General features: G+C 33.2%; 1 protein-coding gene across 3 annotated transcripts in view; it reads left to right on the forward strand.

The window, feature by feature from the left end:
- Positions 1-23,943, forward strand: part of Sycp2 (synaptonemal complex protein 2) — a 66,299-nt gene that overhangs the window by 26,959 nt on the left and 15,397 nt on the right. For all 3 annotated transcript variants that reach the window (XM_048810716.1, XM_048810715.1, XM_048810717.1), the window contains 11 exons: positions 214-283; positions 1,090-1,147; positions 1,646-1,779; positions 2,118-2,548; positions 15,502-15,629; positions 16,635-16,671; positions 18,994-19,064; positions 19,162-19,219; positions 19,680-19,735; positions 20,876-20,933; positions 21,568-21,736. In XM_048810716.1, the coding sequence (XP_048666673.1) occupies positions 214-283; positions 1,090-1,147; positions 1,646-1,779; positions 2,118-2,548; positions 15,502-15,629; positions 16,635-16,671; positions 18,994-19,064; positions 19,162-19,219; positions 19,680-19,735; positions 20,876-20,933; positions 21,568-21,736 (1,270 nt within the window). The remainder of the gene's footprint in view (positions 1-213; positions 284-1,089; positions 1,148-1,645; positions 1,780-2,117; positions 2,549-15,501; positions 15,630-16,634; positions 16,672-18,993; positions 19,065-19,161; positions 19,220-19,679; positions 19,736-20,875; positions 20,934-21,567; positions 21,737-23,943) is intronic.

Consider the following 23,943-nt stretch of genomic DNA (forward strand, 5'->3'; position numbering starts at 1 on the left):
ATCTTCTGCCTCCTTGTCTGCAATGAAAGGTAGTTTCTTGTGTTTCAGAATAGGTAATATTCTAGAATGAGCATAACATTTATGAAATATATGCACTGTCCAACTTTCATAGCAAGACAGATTTACTTTTTCAAATCTTAATACTCTTGATGTTTTTAAAGTTTTCATATGTCTTAATTAAAGTTTACATTAATATGTGTCCTGTGTTTGTAGCATATTAAAACTGCTAAAGTTGTGGAAAAGACAGAAAAGAAGGACATTGAATTCCCAAACCAAAATTTCAGTAAGTTCTTTTTGGTTTAATTTAAGTTGCTTTAAAATATAGAGAGAGCTGGGTATAGTGGCGCATTCCTGTCATCCCAATGACTTGGGAGGTTGACACAGGTAGTTCACAAGTTCAAAGCCAGCCTCAGCAACTTATGAGACCTTGTCTCAAAATGAAAAAAAAAAAAAAGAGCTTGGGGTATTGCTTAATGGTTAAGTACCCCTGGGTTCAATTCCTGGTACCTAAATGAATAAACAACAGAGATGAACTCCAGGACATTGTTCCTGAATCACAGGCAGTGGCAACAATAGATAAACCTGTGTAAATGAGAAAATCCATCAAATCATGTAGTATATATTGTTATTTTTAGATGAATATAACAGATTTGAGAAATGTAATATTTGTTATAGCATTGATCTTGTTCAGTTATTTAGCCCCACTGACTTTCATTGAGTTGAAAAAGAAAAAAATTATAATGAGTGTGTTTTGGTATATGCCAGGAACTTTTGAGGTTGCACAGAAATAGAAGAAAATTTCTGTTTCCATTAAATTGGGGCCTGAGGGCTGGGGTTTTGGCTCATAGGTAGAGCACTTGCCTAGCATGTGTGAGGCACTGGATTTGATCCTCGGCACCGCACAAAGTAAAATAAAGACATTGTATCCACCTATAACTAAAAAATAAATAAATAAAAATTGGGGTTTGAGATGGAGGAAGCAAGAGATCAGTATCCAAATTTGTGGATCTTTATGGAATTCTACACTAACCCCCATTAGACTCTTCCCAACTATATGAAAAATTAAAATATCATTTTTGTTTTATTTAGATGAACTCCAGGACATTGTTTCTGAATCACAGGCAGTGGGAAAAATAGATAAACCTGTGTAAGTATGAGAAAATTCATCAAATCATTTAATATATAATGTTATTTTTAGATGAATATAACAGATTTGAGAAATGTAATATGTAATATTAGTCATAGCATTAATCTTACTCAGTTATTATAATAGTACAATGGGAAATGGTCTATACTTATTTCCATATTAACCAACATAACTCTTTTCAAGTTGACAGATTTTAAAAGGATGAGATTTTTTAAATGTAATGTATGAATGTGAAAAAATTTAACTTGGTTTAAATACACAATAGAATGTATGAAAAGTGAGATATGTTTAGGTGGATATTCAAGTAGTTGGAGTAGTAGTACTTTTCTAATTTTTTAATCAGACAGTTATAAATTTTAATTTTTGTCATGTCTTATGAAATTATTTTCATGTTTAAACAGACTGTTTTCAATAAACATTGACTAAATAAAAGTCAAGGTCTTAAGAGTCGTATGCTAGTTTTTTGTAATATAGTAAGCAAATGAATTTATTTTCTAGGCTGCCTGGTGTTTTAGACAACATCTGTGAAAATAAAATGAACTCGAAATGGGCATGTTGGACACCTGTAACAACTATTAAACTATGTGATAACCAAAGAGTCGATACTTTTTCAGGAGAAACATTCAATCAAGGTGAAACATAGCTTTGTATGCATGTGGTGGTAGTACAAAGAAATAATAACTTCCTTGGATGTCTAACAAGTATTTGGGGTTTTAACAAATTTTAATTATTTCCAGGCACAATGGCACACACCTATAATCCCAGCTACTCAATAGGCTAAGGCAGGAAGATTGCAAGTTTGAGGCCAGCCTTGGCAATTTAGTGAGACCCTGTCTCAAAATAAAAAAGGAGCTCGGATGTATCTCAATGGTAGAGATACCTGGGTTCAATTCCCATTACTGCAAAAAATAAAAAAATATTATAAATTTATGCATTTTATTTAAGAATTAATTTCTCGTCTTTCCATTAGATATTGATATCAACAAGCAATATACTAAACAAAAATCATCTTCTATATCTGATGATGATTCTGAAGAAACAGAAAATGCAAAATATACGAAAGAAATAGTGGAGCCTAACAAAATATACAAAGCAGAAGAATTGTGCAAAAGAAACAATCAACAACAAAATCATCCACAGTATTCAGAGCAGAAGAATACTGAAAATACCAAGCAGAGTGACTGGCACATTGAATCTGAAACAACTTTTAAGTCAGTTCTTCTAAATAAGACAATTGAAGAATCTCTGATCTATAGGAAGAAATACATATTGTCAAAAGATGTGAATACTGCTATTTGTGATAAAAGCCCTTCTCCTAGAAAAAATGTGAAAAGTCAGAGAAAATCAGGGAAAGCAGTGACTTCGGAACTTAATTCCTGGGAATTGAAAGAAAAACAAATGGTGAGCTTTCAGTGAGTTTTGATGTCTTCATACCAATAAGGTGCCTACTTAATTACATAAGAAAGTGAAAGTTGATTGCTGCATATTTAATGTGTGTAATGCCTTATTCTTTGATTGAATGTATAAACCCTGAGAGTAGGTTTCCCCTTTTCCTCCTTACTCATTTCTCCCTAATCCCAGCCCTGATAGAACAGTATTTGTTCCATATTTCTCCCTAATCCCAGCTCTGATAGATCAGTATTTGACCCATGCAGACATGTGTAGAATAAATGAACCCTGAAGTTTCTATCTCTTCTCTTTGGGTTCCTCCCATTCTCTCCTTTTGAATACACATACCAAGCAATTCTTTCTTCGTTTTTATAAATGGTTTTTTCCTCTATAACTAACCTACCAAAGAGTAGGGCTTGTGTTTATTCAGCCTTTGTTTTTCTGCATGTCCTATATTACACATAGTAGCATCTTAAACACTTCTTGGATGAACGCATTAAATCTTTACAAGGGTTTGCAGGAAATGATGTAAATAACTTAGAGACTGTCTTCTGCAATTGTTGCTCATTCTTATTGGAGCCCCAGCTTTATTTTTCAGACTAAATCATCTAAGTATTACATCTCCAACACAGTTTAAACTACTCTGCATCACACTTACACAGAAGAAAATTTTACTTTTTGTAAAAGTTGTCATGACTTTTTGTAATTGCTATCAAGATACAGATTAAGGAAAATTTTTTTAACACAATTTGCTTTTTGCTATTCCTATGATAAGTTTTTTTTAGGTTTAGATTTTCATTTATCCTCTGAAAATACTACTAATACCTGAGTTGTCAGATTTCTGGAGTCAATGTAAAATGTTTATACCTTGTGATCTAGACATTATTTAATTTGTTGACAGCCTCCTTTAAAAAATTTTTTTTAACCTACAATCTACTTTTCATGTTTAATTTGTGTGCTTTCTTCCATATATTCCTTTGGGCTTTTTTGGGTTTTTTTGTTTTGTTTTGTTTTTGTTTTTGTTTTTTTTTTTGATTCCTAGTATGGTGTTCTTTTCTCTTTAGACTCTTAGCTGGTATTTAGTTCCCTCAATCTCAGAGGAAGTAAGATTCCAACTGTCCAAACACAGTTATGTCGTTCAATTTTAATTTGAAACTTTTTTTTGGTGGAGTAAGAGTATTAGAAACATTTCACAAAATTTTCCTGATATAGTTATTTCTTTTTTCTGGAAGTGCAGAAACTTAATCCTCTATTCTAAGCTGTGGTATGATATTTTAAAATTCTATTTGCTGTTTTCAGAGGTTCTCGTCATTTCTTCGTACTTTCTGTATCACTACACAATATTTCCTGCCAGTTTAATGGATCATTCTAAAGTAATCATCGGTCTGACTTTGCCTTCCTACTTAGTATATCACAGAGTAAATCTCTGTAGTTCAGATTTCCCACCCTGGCTCTAATGATATTGAAAGTTCTGAAATCACACTATTTTTTTTTTTGAGGTTACAGACAGATTTATTTAGGAAAGCAAGAATACATTCAAGAGAGAATGGGGGCTACTCTGACCTTCCAGTTCCTCTTCAATTATTTCTACAGCTTATCTAGGCCAGGGTATCACCATACGTAGGCTCTGCTTGCCATCTCCTTAACAGAAGGGATGAAGAGGCGGTGACCTTGACACATACACCCCTCACAGCTACTCTGTGACAAGAGCAGGATCTGCTGGTGGAAAGGGAGCATCAGCTAGCTACCCCTTGGTCTGGGGACCGTAGCTAGGGACTGGACAGGAGGACTGAAGTCAGGGTGGAGTTGGACAGTTTTGTACCAGTTTTTCTAGCCTTTGTTTTGAACTTGGTGTTGCTTTTTTTCAAGTAAGAGTGAGTGTGGACCACCCAGGACAAGGGCTGAGAGCGTGGCTGGGTTGCTGGGGAGTTCATGTTTGCACTTCCAACATTCATGGGCATTCCCTGCGTTCCCACAGCTCCTGGGCCCTCCTCTTTGGGGACTTGGACTTTTTAATTTTGCTTTCTGCACCTCCAAATTCCTATCTCACTACTATGTGGGAGGGACTAGGTTACCATGGAACAAAAGACAGGACCTTAAAGAGAGAAGCAAGTCCTAACAGCGTGGCCAGCAATCCAATCAGGGCCTGTAGGGGAACAATGTGAACAGAGAAGGGACTGAACCCAATTTGAAGGGGACTCAGGGGAAGACAGCCCCTCTGTAACCACCCACACTCCAGTTGAATCCAACTACCTTCCATTCTTATATGCACCGGGCTGTGTTCTCTCCCCGGGAGGGGACGGGACATGACATATCCCTGAACACTCCTCCCCACCACCCTGTGACAAATTCCTCTGTTCTGACCTTCCCCACCTGGTTGAGCTCTGTCCTCCTCTGCAAAACCACTCCTGAAGCAGAGTTGACCCCTGCCTGAGCCCCTCCAGCCCTGCAGAAACCTCATCCCAACGTCCATTTCATCCTCACACTATACTTCTTGAGATTATCAGCATGAAGACATGGTTTACTCGTCTTAATAAAAAATACAGTAAAAATAAGCCTCCTTTAATAAGTAATAAATTATCATCTACTATACATGACACATGATAATTTATTACTTATTTATAAAAGCATATGGACTTCAAAATGGTTAAAAAGTTTATTATGCCTATATTGCTACAATTAAAAAAACTCCAAATACCTTTTATTTAGAAAAAAAAAGTAAATATAAAATCAGGAGACCTTATATCTTTAAGAGTATTGTTAGAATTTTAAAATTATTCTGATACTTTTTTTAAAGTTAATAGACTTTGTTAGAAGAGTTTCACATTTACAGAAAAAAATGAGTGGAAAGTAAAGAGACTTATCATATTTTCCCTTATCCATTTCCCATATTAACATCTTGCATTTAAGTCATGTATTTGTTAGAATTGATGAATCATTATCGAAACATTATGATTATTAACTAAAGTCCATTATTAACTAAAGTTCAATCTCTGTTGTATATTCTGTGGGCTTTGATAAATATGTGATAACATGTATACACTGTTACAGTATCATACAAAATCGTTTCATTGCCTTTCCACCAGCAGATCCTGCCTTAAAATTCCCATGCTGCACTTATTCATTTCTCCTGCCAAAATCCTGGGAAACCACTATTCTTTTTACTACATCCATAGCTTTTTTTTTTTCTTTCCAGAATGCCATGTGTTTGGAATTTTATAGTATGTAGTCTTTTCAGAGGTTTCTTTCACTTAGCAAATGCATTGGAGGTCTCTTAATGTCTTTACGTGGCTGTTTTGGTTGTTGTTTCTTTTTTTTTTTTTTTTTAGTACTGAATTATATTCCATTTTGTGGATTTAACAAGGTTTATTTTCACCTTTTGAATTTGCTTGGTTGCTTTCACATGTAGGCAGTCATGAATAAAACCACAAAACATTTATGTGCAGGTTTCTTTGTGAACATCAATTTTTAATTCATTTCGGAGAAATACCAGGGAGCATGATTGCCGAATCATATGGTAAGAATATGTTCAGTTTTGTTAAAAAACAGAACAAAACAAAACAAAAACACCACCAACAAAAACTGCTGTCTTCCCAAGTAGCCATACCCTTGCATTCCTGGCAGCAAGGATTGGGAGTTTGTTGTGTAGTATTTTAATTTGCAGATTTCTAATGACAGGATGTTGTATATACGTCCATGTTTTGCCATCTATTATATTTTGTTTGGTGAGTTGTCACTTAAGACCTTTTCACATTTAAAAATTGGCTTGATGTGATATTTTTGTGTTTTATTTAAGAGTTCTGTGTATATTTTAGATACCAGTCCTTTATCAAACAGCTGTTGTGCAAGTATTTTCTCCCAGTCTGGGTCATTCTCTAAATGGTGTCTAAGTTTTTAATTTGAATGAAGTCTTATTTTTTTTTCATGATTTGTGCTTTTGATGTTGTATTTAAAAGGCACTGACAAACCCAAGATGACCTAGATTTTCTTATATGTCATCTGCTAGGAGTTTTCTTGTATTGTAGTTTAAGGCTATGAATCATTTTAAGTTAATTTTTATGAAAGGTATAAGGTCTGTGTCTAGGTTTTGGTTTTTGGTTTTTTTTTGTGTGTGTGTGTTTTTGTTTTTTGTTTTTTTTTGCAAAGTGGATATTTAGTTGTTCCAGCACCATATGTTGAAAAGATAATCCTATCTCCATTTAATTGCCTTTATTCCTTTGTCAAAGGTCAGTTGACATTATTCATGGAAGTCTATTTCTGGGCTCTTTATTCTGTTCTGTTGATCCTTTGTCTATGCTGCCGTTACTACACCGTGTTGATTTTTACATGACTTGAAGTCATGTAATGTCAGTCTTCTAACTTTTTGTTCTTCATTATTCTGTTGGTTTTTCTGGGATTTTGCTTTTCTGTATAAACTTAGCAATCTATTTGCTCATAACCACAAAATAGCTTGCCTAGGATTCTCATTAGGATTGCATAAAATTTGTAGATCAAGTTAGGAAGAACTGACACCTTGACAGTATTGAACTTCCTATACATATATGTGGAATATCTCTCTGTTCATTTGATCTTCTCTGATTTCTTGCATCAGAATTGTGTAGTCACATATATGTTTTGTTAGAATTATACCTAAAGCAATTCATTTGGGGTGGGTGCTAATATAAATTGTGTTTTTAATTTTGTTGCTATTTATAAAAACGTTACTGGGAGGAGATTCAAGATGGTAGATTAGAGGAATGCTGCATTCCTAATTCTTTGTGGCTCAGGATTCAAGCATCGGGAGTACTGTTTCTCAAGAGGGTGAAAGAGTGATTTCACAAAAATTCAATACTGGATAGTCAGAGTGTCTTAGAGACTCAGAAATTTGGGTGCCTTGAACAAAGAAGAAAGAGTACATTTGAGCCAGGCCATTTGTGGTAGAGGCAGAGGCATGGGTCCACCTCAGAACACAGAGAAGCAAAATGGACAGATTTGGTATGAAAAAACCTATAGATCAGAAAAGCAGCATGAACTTAGCTGATCCAGATGCTGTATTGAACTGGTGTTTGAAAATAACGACTGGTGTTTGAAAAGTGCTCTGTGGCTAGGGAGAGCTGAGGTAGTAGTCATCCTGAGGCAAACATGCTGTAGCTGCTACTGTGGAACCTCAAGGGTAGAGCAAACATTTCCACGCTGCCCAGGCAAATGCCTACTATGTGGCTTAGGATGTACCTATCAGAATGTGAATGGAACAGGCACAGAAAAGATTGTACCAGGGGAATTCAAGTCAGAAAAACAAAGGGGAGCCCAAGTTGCTTTTCCTACAAGTCTGGCAGCTCAGAAGACCCGATGATGAAGAGGGTCAGGAATTTGAATAGGGAGATGTGAATACACTCAGGTGCTAAGCCTGGGAAGGCTGTCTTTATGGGCAGCAGAGAGGTTGGAGGATGGACTCCCCTGTCCCAAGAGTAGAATTCTAGGGAGGTTCCTGAGATCCCAATTTTCAGAGCAAAGCAACTGCCTGGCCCCCTGTTGTGTTGATCTAATCTCTCCAGAGCAGACACCACCCAGCAAAGCCCCTAAGGCCTGAATAGACCTAAACTCCAGCCCCTGGAAATCCCCTCATTGAACTCTGCAGCAGCCCAGTCTTAGGAGTGCATTGATCTGGTCTGTGTGGACAACTCCAATTAACAATACTTCCAACTGCATCCTATCTTATATGGTAAGAAGGGAAGCTGAGCTATTTCCATGAGCCTCAGACTTAGGCCACTCCAATGGCTAGCTCAGTGAAAGCAACACAAAAAAGAGGAAAAGGTTAAGAATCTTCAGCCCTTGCTTGTGTGAAGATTCAAGATGGAATATTAGAGGAATGCTGCAATTCATTTGCTTGTGTGCGATCTCTCATTCTCTCTCTGTCTCTTGCAGACCATTTTGACCACATCAGTGGAAACACTTCCTTTATTTTTCATTAAGAATCATTTTTTTCTGCACGCGCGTGTGTGTGCGCGCGCGCATACACACACACTTGCTGTGCTGATTGTGTATATTCGTATTTCTCATTTTTAGTATTTTTTATTAAAACATGATAATTATCCCATATTTATACCCCTTTCCCTCTTTCTTCCCTCTATCTCATTCTCTTCCTTCCACTACACTGATCTGCCATGTATCTTTATGATGTTCAATCTCCTTCTTGCCACCTTCTTCCCCCTTACTTTGCTCTAGTTTCCACAAATGAAAGAGAATTTTTGACTTTTGATTTTCTAAGTCTGGCTTATTTCACTTAGCATGATTTTCTCCATTTCCATCCATGTACCAGAAAAAGCCATTATTTTACTCTTTATGGCTGAGTAGAACTCCATTGTGTATATATACCACATTTTCTTGATACATTCATTTGCTGATGGACATCTGGGTTGATTCCATAATTTGGTCATTGTGAACAGTTATTTTTTCTCATCTTGTGTTTTGAGAGTTAGGGGTTTTGATTTATTTATTTAGGTTTTGTTTTTATTGGTTTCTTTCCTTTTTTTCCTCTGCTAACAGCAAAATTTTCTTCTTTTTCTCCTCCCTCCTTTATAACCATCACCTACTACATCTCTTCTGCATTCTGTGTTCCCTTTTAAACATTGTAAACTCACTTCTACCTTATTATATTTTCTTTTCTCTCAATAAACTGTATTTCCACCATCTTTTAGAACTGGTTTATATAACTCCTGCACCCACCATCCATGCTCTTGGAATTACTGCTGTGGATAACATAGTTGACACCTGCTCTTTGCTTTAATGCTCACTCTAGTTCATGGTTATTTATTGTTTTTCTGTTGGCATGTGCTGATTCCTCCATTCCTCTTTGTTATGGTAATTAATATTATAGATGTCATACTAAGAACTGGGTACTTATTGTAATGCTGTATTTTGTTTGTTGGTTATGCTATTGTTTGTTCCCCCTATTTTGTGAGATGCTAAGGACCTATAAGGACATGAGGAGTTGACAGGGTAGAGACTCTGGTGCTTGCTTCATATACATATTAATATTCAAACTTCAGCTATACTTTAATACTAAGAACAGAAGAGACAAAAACCCAAACTAATGACCAATCCCCAAGTAGAAAGGGATGAGAGTAAGCCCTTAGGTTCTACTCACAGACATCCACTGCTACAATAAAAATGGAGAAGTAACACAAAGGCTGTGGATGCCACACTTATGAAGGGGGTCTCAATCTAGATCATTCTAGTATGCTTTAGCAAGGCTGTGCCTTAAGAAGGCTCACATGTAAGAGTGGAAGAGAAATCCATTCAAACATATGCCTAAAACCTAACACAGGAATATAAGAAATATGAGAAAACAGGGTAATACAATACCTGCTAAGGTTCACCAGCAATTGACCTCAAAGATATTAAAGTGTATGAAATTCTAGATAAAGAATTCAAAAGAATAATTATAAAAATGATCAATGAATTCCAAGAGAACACAGAAAAACAACTGAATGAATTAAGGAGCCAGTACAGGATATGAATGAGAAATTGATTAAGAACATAGAGATATTAAAAAAGATCCAAATGTGCAGGTGAAAGTCTAATAGAGTAGACCGTGCTGAAGACAGAATATGAGTTGGAAAATAAAAGTGGCCAGGCTTGAACATTCAGGCAATATTAAAGAACATAAGTAACTATGACCAGAATATACAAGACATCTGGGACAACATTAGTAGACCAAGTTTAATTCATTGGAATTGAGGCAAGTTGTGAGATGCTGGCTAATGGAAAGGACAACTTCTTCAAGTAAATAATTACAGAAAAATCTTCTAAACCTTGACAATTAGATGAACATCTAGATATAGGCTACATTCAGAATCCCAACTAGACAAGGAAGAAAAAAAAAACTTCTCTCAAACACATTATAATTAAAATGCCTTACATACAGAGCAAGGATAGGATTTTAAAAGCTCCAAGAGAAAAATGTCAGATCTCATATAGAGGCAAGCCAACTAGAATTACTCTGGATTTCAGAACACAGTCTCTAAAAGCCAGGAAGACTTGGAATGCTGGTGTTCCAAGTCCTGAAAAAGTAACTTTCAACCAAGATTGCTATATCTAGCAAAGCTATTCTTCATAATCAAAGGAAAAATAAAATTCTTCTGTGATAAGATTGGAATGCTGGTATACTGAACCAGCATACAGAATTAAAGATTCTCCGTACAGAAAAATAAAAAACAACCCCAGAGCTCACAAATGAACAAATCTCATTTGAACAATAGCTAAGCAAATGAGAAACAGGACCAAATAAAACAATACAAATAAATCAAAATGGCAGGAATTAATAAACCTCTCTATAACAACTTTTAATATAAATGGCCTCAACTCTCCAATTGAAAGACATAAGCTGGCAGAATGGACCAAAAAATAAGATACAACTATATGTTGTTTCTAAGGGACTCACCTTACAGGCAAAGACAGTCACAGGCTGAAAGTGAAAGGGATAGAAATTGATGTACTATGTGAATGAAGTCCAAAAGCAAGCAGGGGTAGCTACTGTCATATCTGACAAAGCAGAATTTAAATTAAAATCAATCAGAAGAGTCAGAAGATCACTTCAAACTGGTAAAGGGAACAATCATAAATATTTATGCCTCAAACATTGGTGCAACTAATTATATAAAAAAGAAACTACTTGAATTAAAGCCTCAGACCCCAGTACAATAATCCTAGGTGATTTTAACATACCTCTGTCACCGTTAGAAAGGTCATCCAGATATAAACTCAGGAAAGACTCCTGAAAAAATATTATAAATCAAGTGGACTTAAGAGACATCTATAGAATATTTCATCCAACAACAGCTGAATACACAGTCTTCTCAGTAGCTCATGGAACCTTCTCCAAGATAGACCATATTCCAGGCCACAAAGCAACTCTCAGCAAATACAAAAAAATAAATTGATATAATTTCTTCCATCTTTTTCTAAAATATTTATTTTTTAGTTTTAGGTGCCCCATACATGCTAGGCATGTACTCTACCAGTGAGCCACTACCCCAGCCCCAATTTCTTCCATATTATCAGATCATAATAGAATTAGAGATCAAAATCAGAAAACCATCAGACTGTATAACATATGGCATAAACGTATAAAAATATGGAGATTAAACAATATAGTTTTAAATGATGAATGGGTAGTAGAAGAAATCAGGGGAAAAGGTAAAAAAAAATTCTGAAATGAAACAGTGATACAACATTCCAGAACCTCTGGGACACCATTGAAGACAGTTCTAAGAGGAAAGTATAGTTATGAGTGCCTATGTAAGAAAATTAGATCCCCAATAAACAACCTAATGATGCATCTCAAGACCCTTGAAAAATAAGAACAAACCAATTCCCAAACCAGTAGAAGGAAACAGTTAATAGCTGAAATCAATGAAATTGAGAATAAAAAATACAAAGGATCAATGAAATGATTTTTGAAGAGATAAACAAGATTAATAAGCCTTTAGTCAATCTAACCAAAAGAAAAAGAAGACTCAGTAAAGTTAGTGTTGAAAAAGGAGAATCATCACAGACATCACAGAAATCCAGTGGATCATTAGGGAGTTTTTGAAAAATTCAACAAATTGGAAGACCTAGAAGATATGGATACATTTATAGACACATATGACCTGCCTAAATTGAACCAGGAAGACAGAGAATATAAGCAACATTACTAGTAATGAGAGAGAAGCAGTAATTTAAAAAAAAAAAACTATCAAAAGCCCAGGATCAGATGTATTCTCAGCTGAATTCTGCCACATCTAAGGAAAAACTAATGTCATTGTCCCTAAACTTCCATGAAATAGATAGCAATGGAACACTTCCAAATTCCAAATTCTATGAAGCCAGTATCACTCACAGATCAAAGCCAGATAAGGACACATCAAGGAAAGCAAACTACACACTAATATCCCTGATGAACTTACATGTAAAAATCCTTAATTAAATATTAGCAAATCATATTCAACATATTAAGGAGATTGTACATCATGACCACGTTGGTTTTATCACAGATAGGTAAGATGGTTTAACATATTCAAATCAATAATGTAATTCATCACATTAATGTAATTAAGCACAAAATCACTCGTCTCAACAGATGAAGAGAGGCCTTTGATAAAATTTAGCACCCATTCATAATAAAAATACTGAAGAAAGTAGGTATTGAAGGAACCTACCCCAACAACATAAAAGACTGTATATGAAAAATCCAAAGTTAATCTCATAGTAAATGGGGCAAAACTGAAGTCATTTCCTTTAAATTCTACAATAAGACAAAGATGTCCAGTCTCATCACTCCTATTTAATGTGGTGCTAGAAATTCTATCCAAAGCAATTAGACTAGAGAAGAAAATAAAAGGAATAAAAATAGAAAAGGAAGAAGTCAATTTATCACTATTTGCAAATGATATGATTCTCAGAAGATCAAAAAAAAACTCTACTGTTATAATAACTTCAGCAAAGTGGCATATTATAATATCAACATACTAAAATCAGTAGCTTTCCAATATCAATAATGTATCTGCTGAGAAAAAAGTCAGTAAAGGAATTTTTCACCATAGTCATTTTTAAAACCTAGGAATAAATCTCTACCAAGGAGGTAAAAGACCTATACAATGAAAACTATACATCATGGAAGAAAGAAATTGAAGAAAGCAAAAGGAAATAGACTTCCCTTGTTCATAGAGAAGCAGAATTAATATTGTGCAAATAAGTGGCTGTATCTCCAAAAGTAATATACAGATTCACTGCAATTCCCATCAAAATACCAATAACATCCTTCATTAAACTAGAAAATAATAGTCCTAAAATTCATCTGGAAGAAAACAAGACCCAGAATATCCAAAGAAATTCTAAGCCAAAAAGCATAATACCTGACCTCAAATTATAGCACAGAACTATAGTAAAAAGAACTGCATGGTACTGGCATAAAAAAACAGACACATGGACCAGTGGTGCATAATAGATAATGCAGAGACAAACCCACACATGTATAGTCATCTGCTACTTGACAAAGGTGCCAGAAACACATTGGAGAAGCAGCCTTTTAAGAAATGGTGCTGGGAACCCAAACTGGTTATCCATATGTACAAAAATGAAACTAGACTCTTATCTCTTTCTATGCACAGAAATTAACTCAATGGATCAAAGACCAAGGAATTAGGCCAGAAACAATGCAACTCCTAGAAGAAAACTTATAGTAGACATTCCAGCTTATAGGCACAGGCAGTGAATTTCTAAATATGACCTATAAAGCTGAGGAAATTATGCCAAGAGTTAATAAAATTGGCATCAAATTGTAAAGCTTCTGCACAGCAAAGGAAACAAGAATGTGAAGAAAGGACCTAGAGAATGGGGGCAAATTTTTGTGAACCCCTTTTCTTAGAGGATTAATATCCAGAATATATAAAGAACTCAAAAACACTTAAACCAAAACAGCAACAACAACAACAAATAATCCAATAATAAATGGGCAAATGAATTAAACACTTCTCAAAAGAAGAAATACAAATAGCCAACAAATATATGAAAAAGTTTTCAACATAATTAGCATTTAGGGAAATACAAACCAAAACCATATTTAGATTTCATCTCACAGCAGTCAGAATGGCAGTCATCAAGAATACAAACAAAGGATTTAGAGGAGATTGTAAAGTAGTACAACCACTATAAGAATTGGTATGGAGCTTTCCTCCAAAGATTGGCATAGTACTACCATATGACCCAGATATACCACTCCTTGGTATTTATTCTAAAGAATTAAAATCATCATACAACAGTGATACATGCATACCCATGTTTATAGCAGCACGGATCACAGTAGTCAAACTATGGAATGAGCTGAGGTATTCACCAGTAAATTATTGGGTAAATAAAACGTGGTATATATACACATGAAGTTTTATTAAGCTGCATGAGTGGATGTTGGATTTTGTCAAATGCTTTTTGTGTATCTGTTGATAAGATTTTTCACCATTAGCTTGTTTATATGATAGATTTCTTGCATACCAGAATACCACTTGGTAGTGGTGCATAGTTTTTTTTTAGTACATTATTGGACTTGATTTGCAAATAATTTGTTGAGAATTTTTGCATCTGTGTTTATGAAAGACACTGGTCTATAGATTTCTCTTTTTAATGTCTTGGGTTTTGGCATTAGTGTCATACTTGCCTCATAGAATGACTTAGAATGTATTCCGCTTCTCTCTTTTGGAAGATTGTGGAGATTTAGTATCATTTCTTCCTTAAATATTTGGTAGAATTTACCATTAACCCATCTAAGTCAGGCGCTTTTTGTTTTAGGAGATTAATTATAGATTCACTTTCTTTCATACATACAGGAATATTCAAATGATCCATTTATCCTTGCACAAGTTTTGATACCTTGTATCTTACAAGAAATTTGTCCATTTTATATAGTTATAAAATTTGTAGACATGGAGTTCATAATATTCTTTTTACCACTTTAATGTCCAGGTGGTCTAAAATGATGGCCCCTCTTCCTTTATCAATATTAGTAACTTGTGCTGGGATTGTGGCTCAGTGGTAGAGCACTTGTCTAGCGTGCGTGAGGCAATGGGTTCGATCCTCAGCACTATGTGTAAAAAGAAAGTTATAAAAAAAATAGTATTTTTCTCTCTCTCTCCCTTAACTTGGCTAGAAGCTTATCAATTTTATTGACCTTTTCAAAGAACTGGCTTCTTTTTCCTAAAGTTTATTTTATTCTCATGTATAGAATAAAGAAACTACTCTATAGAGCATTCTGCATAGCTTTTATGTTAAAGACTTGTCCTGGTTGGTTCTAATGCTTTACAAAACCCAAACTTACTAATTTTGGCCCTTTTTATTTTTCTTTGTAGATATATATAGAACCAAATTTTTCTTGAATTTTTATATTTAGCCTTTATTCTTCATTGAAAGTCAACTGGGAGAGTTTTAAAGTAACTTATAAATTTTTTCAGAGAGAAAAGTCAAAAGGAAAAGAATTTACTAATGCAGCAGAAACCTTAATAAGCCAAATTAATAAGAGATACAAACCAAAAGATGACATGAAGTCTACAAGAAAATTAAAGGAGTCTTTGATGGATGGGTATGTTGATTAAAATTTTAGACATAAATATTTTTATAACAGCTAACAACTGAATTATTTTTTTAAATGTTAGTTTTAAGTATGCATTTAAATCATGTAACTATCCAGTAGAAAACATATAGTTGTTATGAGCAATAGCTGTTTAGATTAAGCAGGAGGGGAATTAAATTTTAAATGTGCCATTCTAGTGATTGGTTACATTTTATAAAGTATCAAATAATGCCATATCAATACAGTATACCATTTTAGAAGTAAATCTTTAGGATGCAAGTATCTTACAATTTTATTTATGGACTCTAGTACTGAGAGTACGGAGTAAAACTAAATTTAAATATGTTGCTTAATGAAATATGAAGTTTAAGTGAGCTTATTTAAATGAATTATTTTAACATAGTAACTAATGTATTCCTTATTATCTTAAGGTTAATTCCTTTAATGCAAAATGTTCATTTATGAACTATCAGGTTGTTATTTTGGTACTGGGGATTGAACCCAGGGGTGCCTTACCACTGAGCTATATCCCCAATGCTATTTATTTATTTTTGTCTTGAGACAGTGACTGAGTTGCTTAGGGCCTTAATAATTACTGAGTCTGATCTTGAACTTGTAATCCTCCTGCTTCAGCCTGCCAGTTGCTGGGATCACAAGCATATGCCACTGCATGCAGCTGTCAGGTTGTTAATTCAAATTAAAATTAATCCTTGCCCTGTTAATTTAATTAAAATTAATTAATTCTGACATTTAAAAATGACCTTCAGGGCAAAACCATTTTTTAAAAATTGTTTGCTACTTCCTGCTTCACTAATGATTCAACTTATAATTAACTATTTTAGCTGCTATTTTCTCTTAGGAAAGCTGAAAAAATATAGCTGTGGCATTTTGGTTATTTATAACATATTGAATATAGAGTTAGTGACCAAAATATGTTTTGCCTTATATAAAATAACTTTTGAAAAATAATCGATATTAAATTGCTCTTTAAATATTGTCAATGTTTTTTTATAGTGGTTTTTTAAACAAATCTGACCTACAACTTAGTAAGGTAGGTGTCTTTTATTTAATTTCACCAAACCTGTAGTCAAACTTGATATTTGGCTGTAGACACTAAATTAGTATTAAGAAGGAATTGGATGCTTCTTTTATATAAGCTCAATATTTTACTTTTTTGTACATGATTCAGTATGTCCATATCACTGGGTTTTTTTAAAATTTTATTTTGTGCTAAAATCTGTCTTGACAATTATAGATCCTTCTTAAGTCCTGATTTGGTAAAAAAAAAATATATATATTTTATCTTCATTGAGGCAAAAATAGTTTTCTTAAATTTATTATTTAAAATTACTTTCTGTAATTTTATCAGTTCTGAAGTTTACCCTCTGTAAGTTCCTTTTGAATCTTTTCTCCTTTATGACAACTCCTATTGTCTTTCAGTTCTAATTTCTGATTCCTGAACTGTTACGATAGTCTTTATGTAATTCTTTGTTTATAGTGTAATATGTTTCTGTGCCAATCCATTCATTACATTACTTATTCTCATTAACCTTTTTTGAAAGAACTCAAATTCTCATTCCTTCTTTTGTGATTACCAAGATCTTAATATTCATTGGGAGTCTTGCTTTTGAGTCTCTTCTTTGTGAAAAGTTTCCAAGGTCCCCTGACCAAAGAAAAATATATTCAATTGGAAATAAATAATTTTTTGTGCTTTTAAAATTATTTTATTCATTACTATAGGGTTTTCCCTTCTCCTGTCTTACTAGGGTGTAACTGTTTTGAGTCATCTTTATATCTTCTTTTAACATCTTTGTTCACCTTTGTACCTCTATAATACATACATGTATTAACATTTGCATATCCTGTTTTATATAATGTTCTGTAATACCTAGCTGGTATTACTGGTACACAAAAGAGACATGAACATACATACCTGAACACTGGGTAAGTCAGATAAGTGATCAGAGGAATGATATATATAGAGAGAAAGTTTTGAGAATAATGCAAATAATTCTATATGATATAGCCAAAATTTTAAATTGAAAATAAATCACAAATTAAAATGAATGTTTTAGATTTTAATATTTATAACTTACCAGATGTTAAATTAGTCTTCTGATTATTTTGATTAGTTATTTAGCAATATTACTTAACCATAGTTAAATGTAATAAAACAATACAAATATTAATTCATTAAATTTTGTTTAACTTCTTTACTGCCCTCAGTAATTTGTGATCTGGTTGAATATATTTTGAGCTATAATCTATGTGAATAATTGTACACATATTTTCCCCCAAATAATACTTTTTGATTCTTTCTCACTAGATTTTACATAAGCCTTAACCTCTTTCAAATTTTTTTATTTAAGAATTTAAAGCAAATGAGAATCTAACAAAATTTAAGCATGCTTGCTTTGAGATTCTAGAATCATTCAAATTTAGCTTACAATACTAGTCAGAACATCATTTATGTATGTATTGTAATATCAGTAAATTTTAAGGAATAAGGTTTGATATTAGATGTATAATTTTATTATGTTTTTAATTAATACATGCATTTAAATCATTTTTCTAGTGTGGATGCTTGATATTTTCCTTTTATATATTTAAGGTACATGAAATGATATTACATAGTGAAATGATTATTGTAGCCAAGAAAATGAACACATCCATTATTTCACATAATTCACCTGTATGTGTGTTTCACAAAACACCTAAAATATGATTTTTATGGGAAAAAACTGAATACAATATATTATTATTAACTGTAGTCCTCATTTTCTATATTAGACTCTAGAATTGATTAATCCCTACCTATTATCCTTTAATCAACTTCTCATTTCCTTCTCCTTGTCCCACTCATGACCACCATTTTACTATTTCTATATATTCAAACTTTACATTTCACATGTGAAATCATGCAGGTTTCTTTCTGTCTGCCTTAATTTCATTTAACATAATACCCTCTATGTATATAGATGTTGTGACAAATGGTAGTATCTCTTTGTTTTAAAGCTGAATAACATTCCTGTGTGTGTGTGTGTGTGTGTTTGTGTTTGTGTGTGTGTTTATTAATTTCCTTATCCATTCATCTGTCAGTACACACTTTAGGTTGTTTCTCTGACTTAGATATTAAAATAATGTCACAAGGAACATGGGAGTGCAGGTATCTTTACAGGTGGTGATTTCATTTTTTGAGGTATATGTTTATTAACTCACATTAAGGAAAATGTTATAAATGCCAGATTTATAGTAGTGTAAGTGCAGATGGAAATGTTAAATAGATGAATATTTAATTGCATATGTGATTTGTTTGCTATGTGGTCAGTAGTAGTCTAAGTTTAAATGGTTTATGTAAACCTTTCGTATTTAGGAAAAAGTTCAGAAAAAAAGTTACAGAAAACTGAAGACTACTTTTGTTAATGTTACTTCTGAATGCCCATTGTAAGTAATTTTTTATTAATCTTTTCATTTTTTTCATATTTAAAGAAACTAAACATTTCTTTTATAATGGAACTAACATTTGTATTTAATTTCACAGGAATGATGTTTATAATTTTAATTTGAATGGAGCTGATGATCCTATTATAAAACTCGGAGTAAGCTAGAAATTAATGTTTATTTTGTACTTATTCAGTAGTTATTTTGCATGTATTATACAGTTAAGAGTGTTTTTGATGTGCATCTTCTTATAGATGTACTTTAAAATTTTTTTAAATATGTGAAAATATATTTGGATAACCAGCCTAGGGTATCTCTAGGGATTTTCTAAATGTTTTGCGATAAGGTGGAAAGAAATGAGTGGGAGAAGTAGAGGACTTATTCTATCAAGAAAATCTTTTTTTTTTTTTTTTTTTGCTGGGACAGGTTTAAAACAAATACTTTTATTTGTTTTGCTTTGAGTGTATTTTATTGTATTTATTGTATCATTTTAAATATTATTTTCAATTTTTATGATTCTAAGAAATGACAGAAACTAGATTTTGTGCTTATTCCTTAATTTTTGTTTACCTTGACACTAAGAATACTCTTTATTTTTAATGTTTATTCACCATATAGATCCAAGAATTTCAAGCTACAGCTACAGAAGCATGTGTGGATAATTCAATAAAATTGTAGGTGTTTTTATTTTAATAACATAGGTCAGATTAAAACAATTTTAACTTTTTCCCCTCTTAAGTAGCTTGTCCTCACTGTTTTTCTAAGAGTTTTTAACATAGGAGAGGAATGAAATTAAAATGCTACTGTCATGATTATTTCTTTTTTTTAGTTTTATTGATTTTATTTTTTTAAATACATGACAGTGGAATATATTACAATTCTTAATTCACATATAGAGAACAGTTTTTCATATCTTTGTATATAGAGTATGTTAACACCAATTCATGCCTTTATACATGTACTTTATGGGGGTTTTTTGCATTACAATTCTTATTACACATATATACCATAATTTTCATCTCTGTTTGTATATAAAGTATGTTGACACCCAATTCGAGTCTTCATACATGTACTTTGGATAATGATATCCATCACATTCCATTGTCCTTGCTAATCCCCTCCCTTTCCCTCCCACCCCTCTTCCCTATCTAGAATTCATCTAATCCTCCCATGCTCCCCTTTCCTACCCCACTATGAGTCAGCCTCCTTATATCAGAGAAAACATTCAGCATTTGTTTATTTGGGATTGGCTAACTTCACTTAGCATTATCTTCTCCAACCCCATCCATTTACCTGCAAATGCCATGATTTTATTCTCTTTTAATGCTGAGTAATATTCCATTTTGTATATATGCCATTTTTTTTATCCATTCATCCACTGAAGGGCATCTAGGTTGGCTCCACAGTTTAGCTATTGTGAATTGTGCTGCTATAAACATTGATGTGGCTGTGTCCCTGTAGTATGCTGTTTTTAAGTCCTTTGGGTATAGTCTGAGGAGAGGGATATATAGCTGGGTCAATTGGTGGTTCCATTCCCAGGTTGTCATGATTATTTCTATCATGATTCTGCTACTTCAACATTTACTTTTTCAGTTAATATGCAAATTTTCTATACTTTGAATTGTTGTGTATTTCTTCAATCCATACACATTATTTTATAACTTACTAAGTTGAGAGGATAAGTTACCTGGCCAGAATTATATAGCTAATTAGTGAAAGAGTTGAGGCTGAAAACTGAGATCTAATTGTCCAGTGCATGTTGGCTTAAGAAAACAATCATAACAGATATTTTTACATTGTTATTTTTGCTTAAGGGTAGGTTCACAGAATCATGATGAACTTCAACCTTCTCTCAAAACAAAAGATGAAAGGGTAAGTTATAATATCCTAATGTATTCTATAAAAATAGCATTTATTTTAATACATTTTAATGCCAAAGATTCTCATCAAAGAAATGGGGAAAAATATTTTTATTTTTTGCTGGGTGCAGTGACACACACCTGTAATCCCAGTGGCTGAGACAGGAGGGTCTCAAGTTCAAACCCAGCCTCAGCAAAATAGAGTTGCTAAGCAACTTGGTGGGACCTTATCTCTAAATAAAATACAAAATAGGGCTGGGGATGTGGCTCAGTAGTCCAGTACCCCTGAGTTCAAGCCCTGGTACCTCATCCCCCCCAAAAAACATTGTTTTTTCATTCCCTTATGAAATTATCCATCTTAATATAACAACTTCTGTTGTTTTCTTTAACAGTGTTAGGTTATATCTCTGGAAGTATATTGTTTTGATTTTTTTAATTAACACTATCATCAAAATATAAATCTCACTATCTGATCTGTATTTCTGAGTTACTTTCTTGAATAGATCTTTAATGCCAATCCTTAAATTGGTATGTTAAAAAAAAAGGAGAAGTTAGATTTCCTGGATTTTGGGGGGAGAAGGTGTTGACTTAAATTCCTTTAATAAGATATTTCTTCATCTCTTTCAAATCTTTTTTTTAAAAAACAGATTATCACAAATCATAAAAATAAAAATCTCTTCAGTGATACTGAAACAGAATATAGGTGTGATGACAGCAAGACAGATATTAGCTGGCTAAAAGAACCAAAATCAAAACCACAGCTTATAGACTATAGCAGAAATAAAAATGTGAAGAAATGTGAAAACGGGAAATCAAGTAAGAAATTATTAGAGAAATAATGCAAATTTATTATTTTGATTGTGTTAAATGTTTTGTTGTTTGATAAGCATACTTTTATATGTAGACCATTTACAACAATATATTCCCTACAAATCGGACAAAACACTATAGTAGTTATGTTTTTGTTTTGTACACTATGGTTATATTTAAATTAATTTTTAATAGGACTGTAAGGACACAAAATTTGATTTAATGTGGTCCTTGGTTCATGACATACTTTCATCACTTTTTTACTCATGGCTCACTTAACTGCTGCTGAGCTAATTGGTTATTGTAAATAGTACACAAAGTACTCGTAAACTCAGAATCCTTAAACAAAACCAGAATTTGAGCCTTGACACTTTCATCTATTTATGATTATTTGCATTTATCATATATATTTTCTTCTCAGCATCCTGGTTCTCTGCTGTAGCCAGCTTACATGCTTTTTAGGAATTCATTTGGATGCAATAAAAATATATCAGAAGGGAAACAATTTTCAAGTCTTACAAAAAATATTTTCCTACAGTATGGTTTCTATTTTGGTGAAAATGAATCTACTGAAGTAGTTGAATACAAGTTTGAGTTATAGGTTTTGGCTTAAGATAATTACCATTTTTGTAGCTGAATATCAATGTCAATGTTTGCTAAAAGAAAAAGACTTTATATACTTCATTTTTAAAAGAAGACAACTGTTTTTCAATTGAATTTATATTTATTTCAAGGGAATTAGCTTTTATTTAGTTTTAGAATAAAAATAACCAGTGACTGCTAATAGGGTGAAATGGCTTAAAGAGAATTAAAATTAGACAAAAATGAATTGGGGAATATACTTAGAAATGAGGCTGAATCTCAAAATGTGAGAGTCCAACCAAATACATCAGAAAGGAAAGGAGCAAGGTTATCATAGGTAAAAGGGACAGGATTATAAAATAGCATAGTAATTCAGGGAATGCAGAATGGGGGTAGTTGTAACATACATAGATCTTATTTGTAACAATAATGAAAGGTGAGGCTAGATGTAGTCATGGAATCTGGAGTTTGAAACTGTGTGTTATAAGCCCAGGAGAAACATGGTAAGGCTCACATGACCTCAGGAGGCTCACAGTTTAATGGGAAGATATACAAATGAATACATTTCTTAAAAAGCAGAAGACTGGAAATTCTCAAGATTTTAGAGGTTAAATACTATAATCATTAAATAATTATAAAATTGAACTTCTATGTGAATTACTTTGTTTAAATGATTAAGTGACAAGTTAATATGTATATAAGCTAATTGCCAGGATTAGAAGACCTTTCTTCCAAGTAAACTTTACTCCTTTGACTTGGATGATCTCATTTCTTAGGCTTCAGTGGATATTTAAAAAGATATTATCCTTGGAAAGGAAAAAAGGGAAGTAGAACTAAAGCTACTATCAATAATATGGGTAAATCTTAGAAACATAACAATGTATGGAAAACAAAGCAAATCATGGAATAGGACATGACATTAATCTTACAAAGCTTATTATATTTAGAGTTACATGTCTGTGAAACAAGTCTTTTTTAAATCAAGTGAATGAGAAACAGATTTCAGGATAGTAATTACCTTTTAGCAGAGAGGATATGGAGGACTATTAAAGAACATATGTAAGTAGATCAATATCATTCATAATCTGTTTCTTAAATTGAGTAGTAAACTAATGGCTGTTCACTTTATAACTTATATTACAAATGCTTTTACATGTTTAAGAAGTTTGAGAATATAAAATAAGGAGAGGCAGGAAGATTGGCAATTCATACTATACCAAACACTATATAGTAAGAGTATCAATTCTTGAAATTTAAAATTCTGAATGCGTTTAAAGATGGATTCTTTCCCATCTATGATGTGGTACCATGAATACTAACTAGAGTTCAGGGGAATGGCTATGTGTGGTGGTATGTGCCTGTAATCCCAGTGTCTTGGGAGGCTGAAAGAGAAGGATCATAAATTCAAGGCCAGCCTCAGCAGTTTGGTGAGACCCTGTCTCAAATAAATACAAACAGGGATGTACATAGCTCAGTGGCAGAGGAACCCACTGGGATCAATCCCCAGTACCAAGGGATGGGGCAGGAAGCTTGGAGGAAGGGAATGCTCCCCAAGCAGCCTGTCAACCTGATGGCCAAATTCTTCAACAGAACAGTGAAGATTTATGTGTGTGTGGGGGGGGGGGGGGGGC

Source organism: Marmota marmota, unplaced genomic scaffold, assembly GCF_001458135.2.
Source record: "Marmota marmota marmota unplaced genomic scaffold, marMar, whole genome shotgun sequence".
In the NCBI taxonomy this organism is placed as follows: Eukaryota; Metazoa; Chordata; class Mammalia; order Rodentia; family Sciuridae; genus Marmota; species Marmota marmota.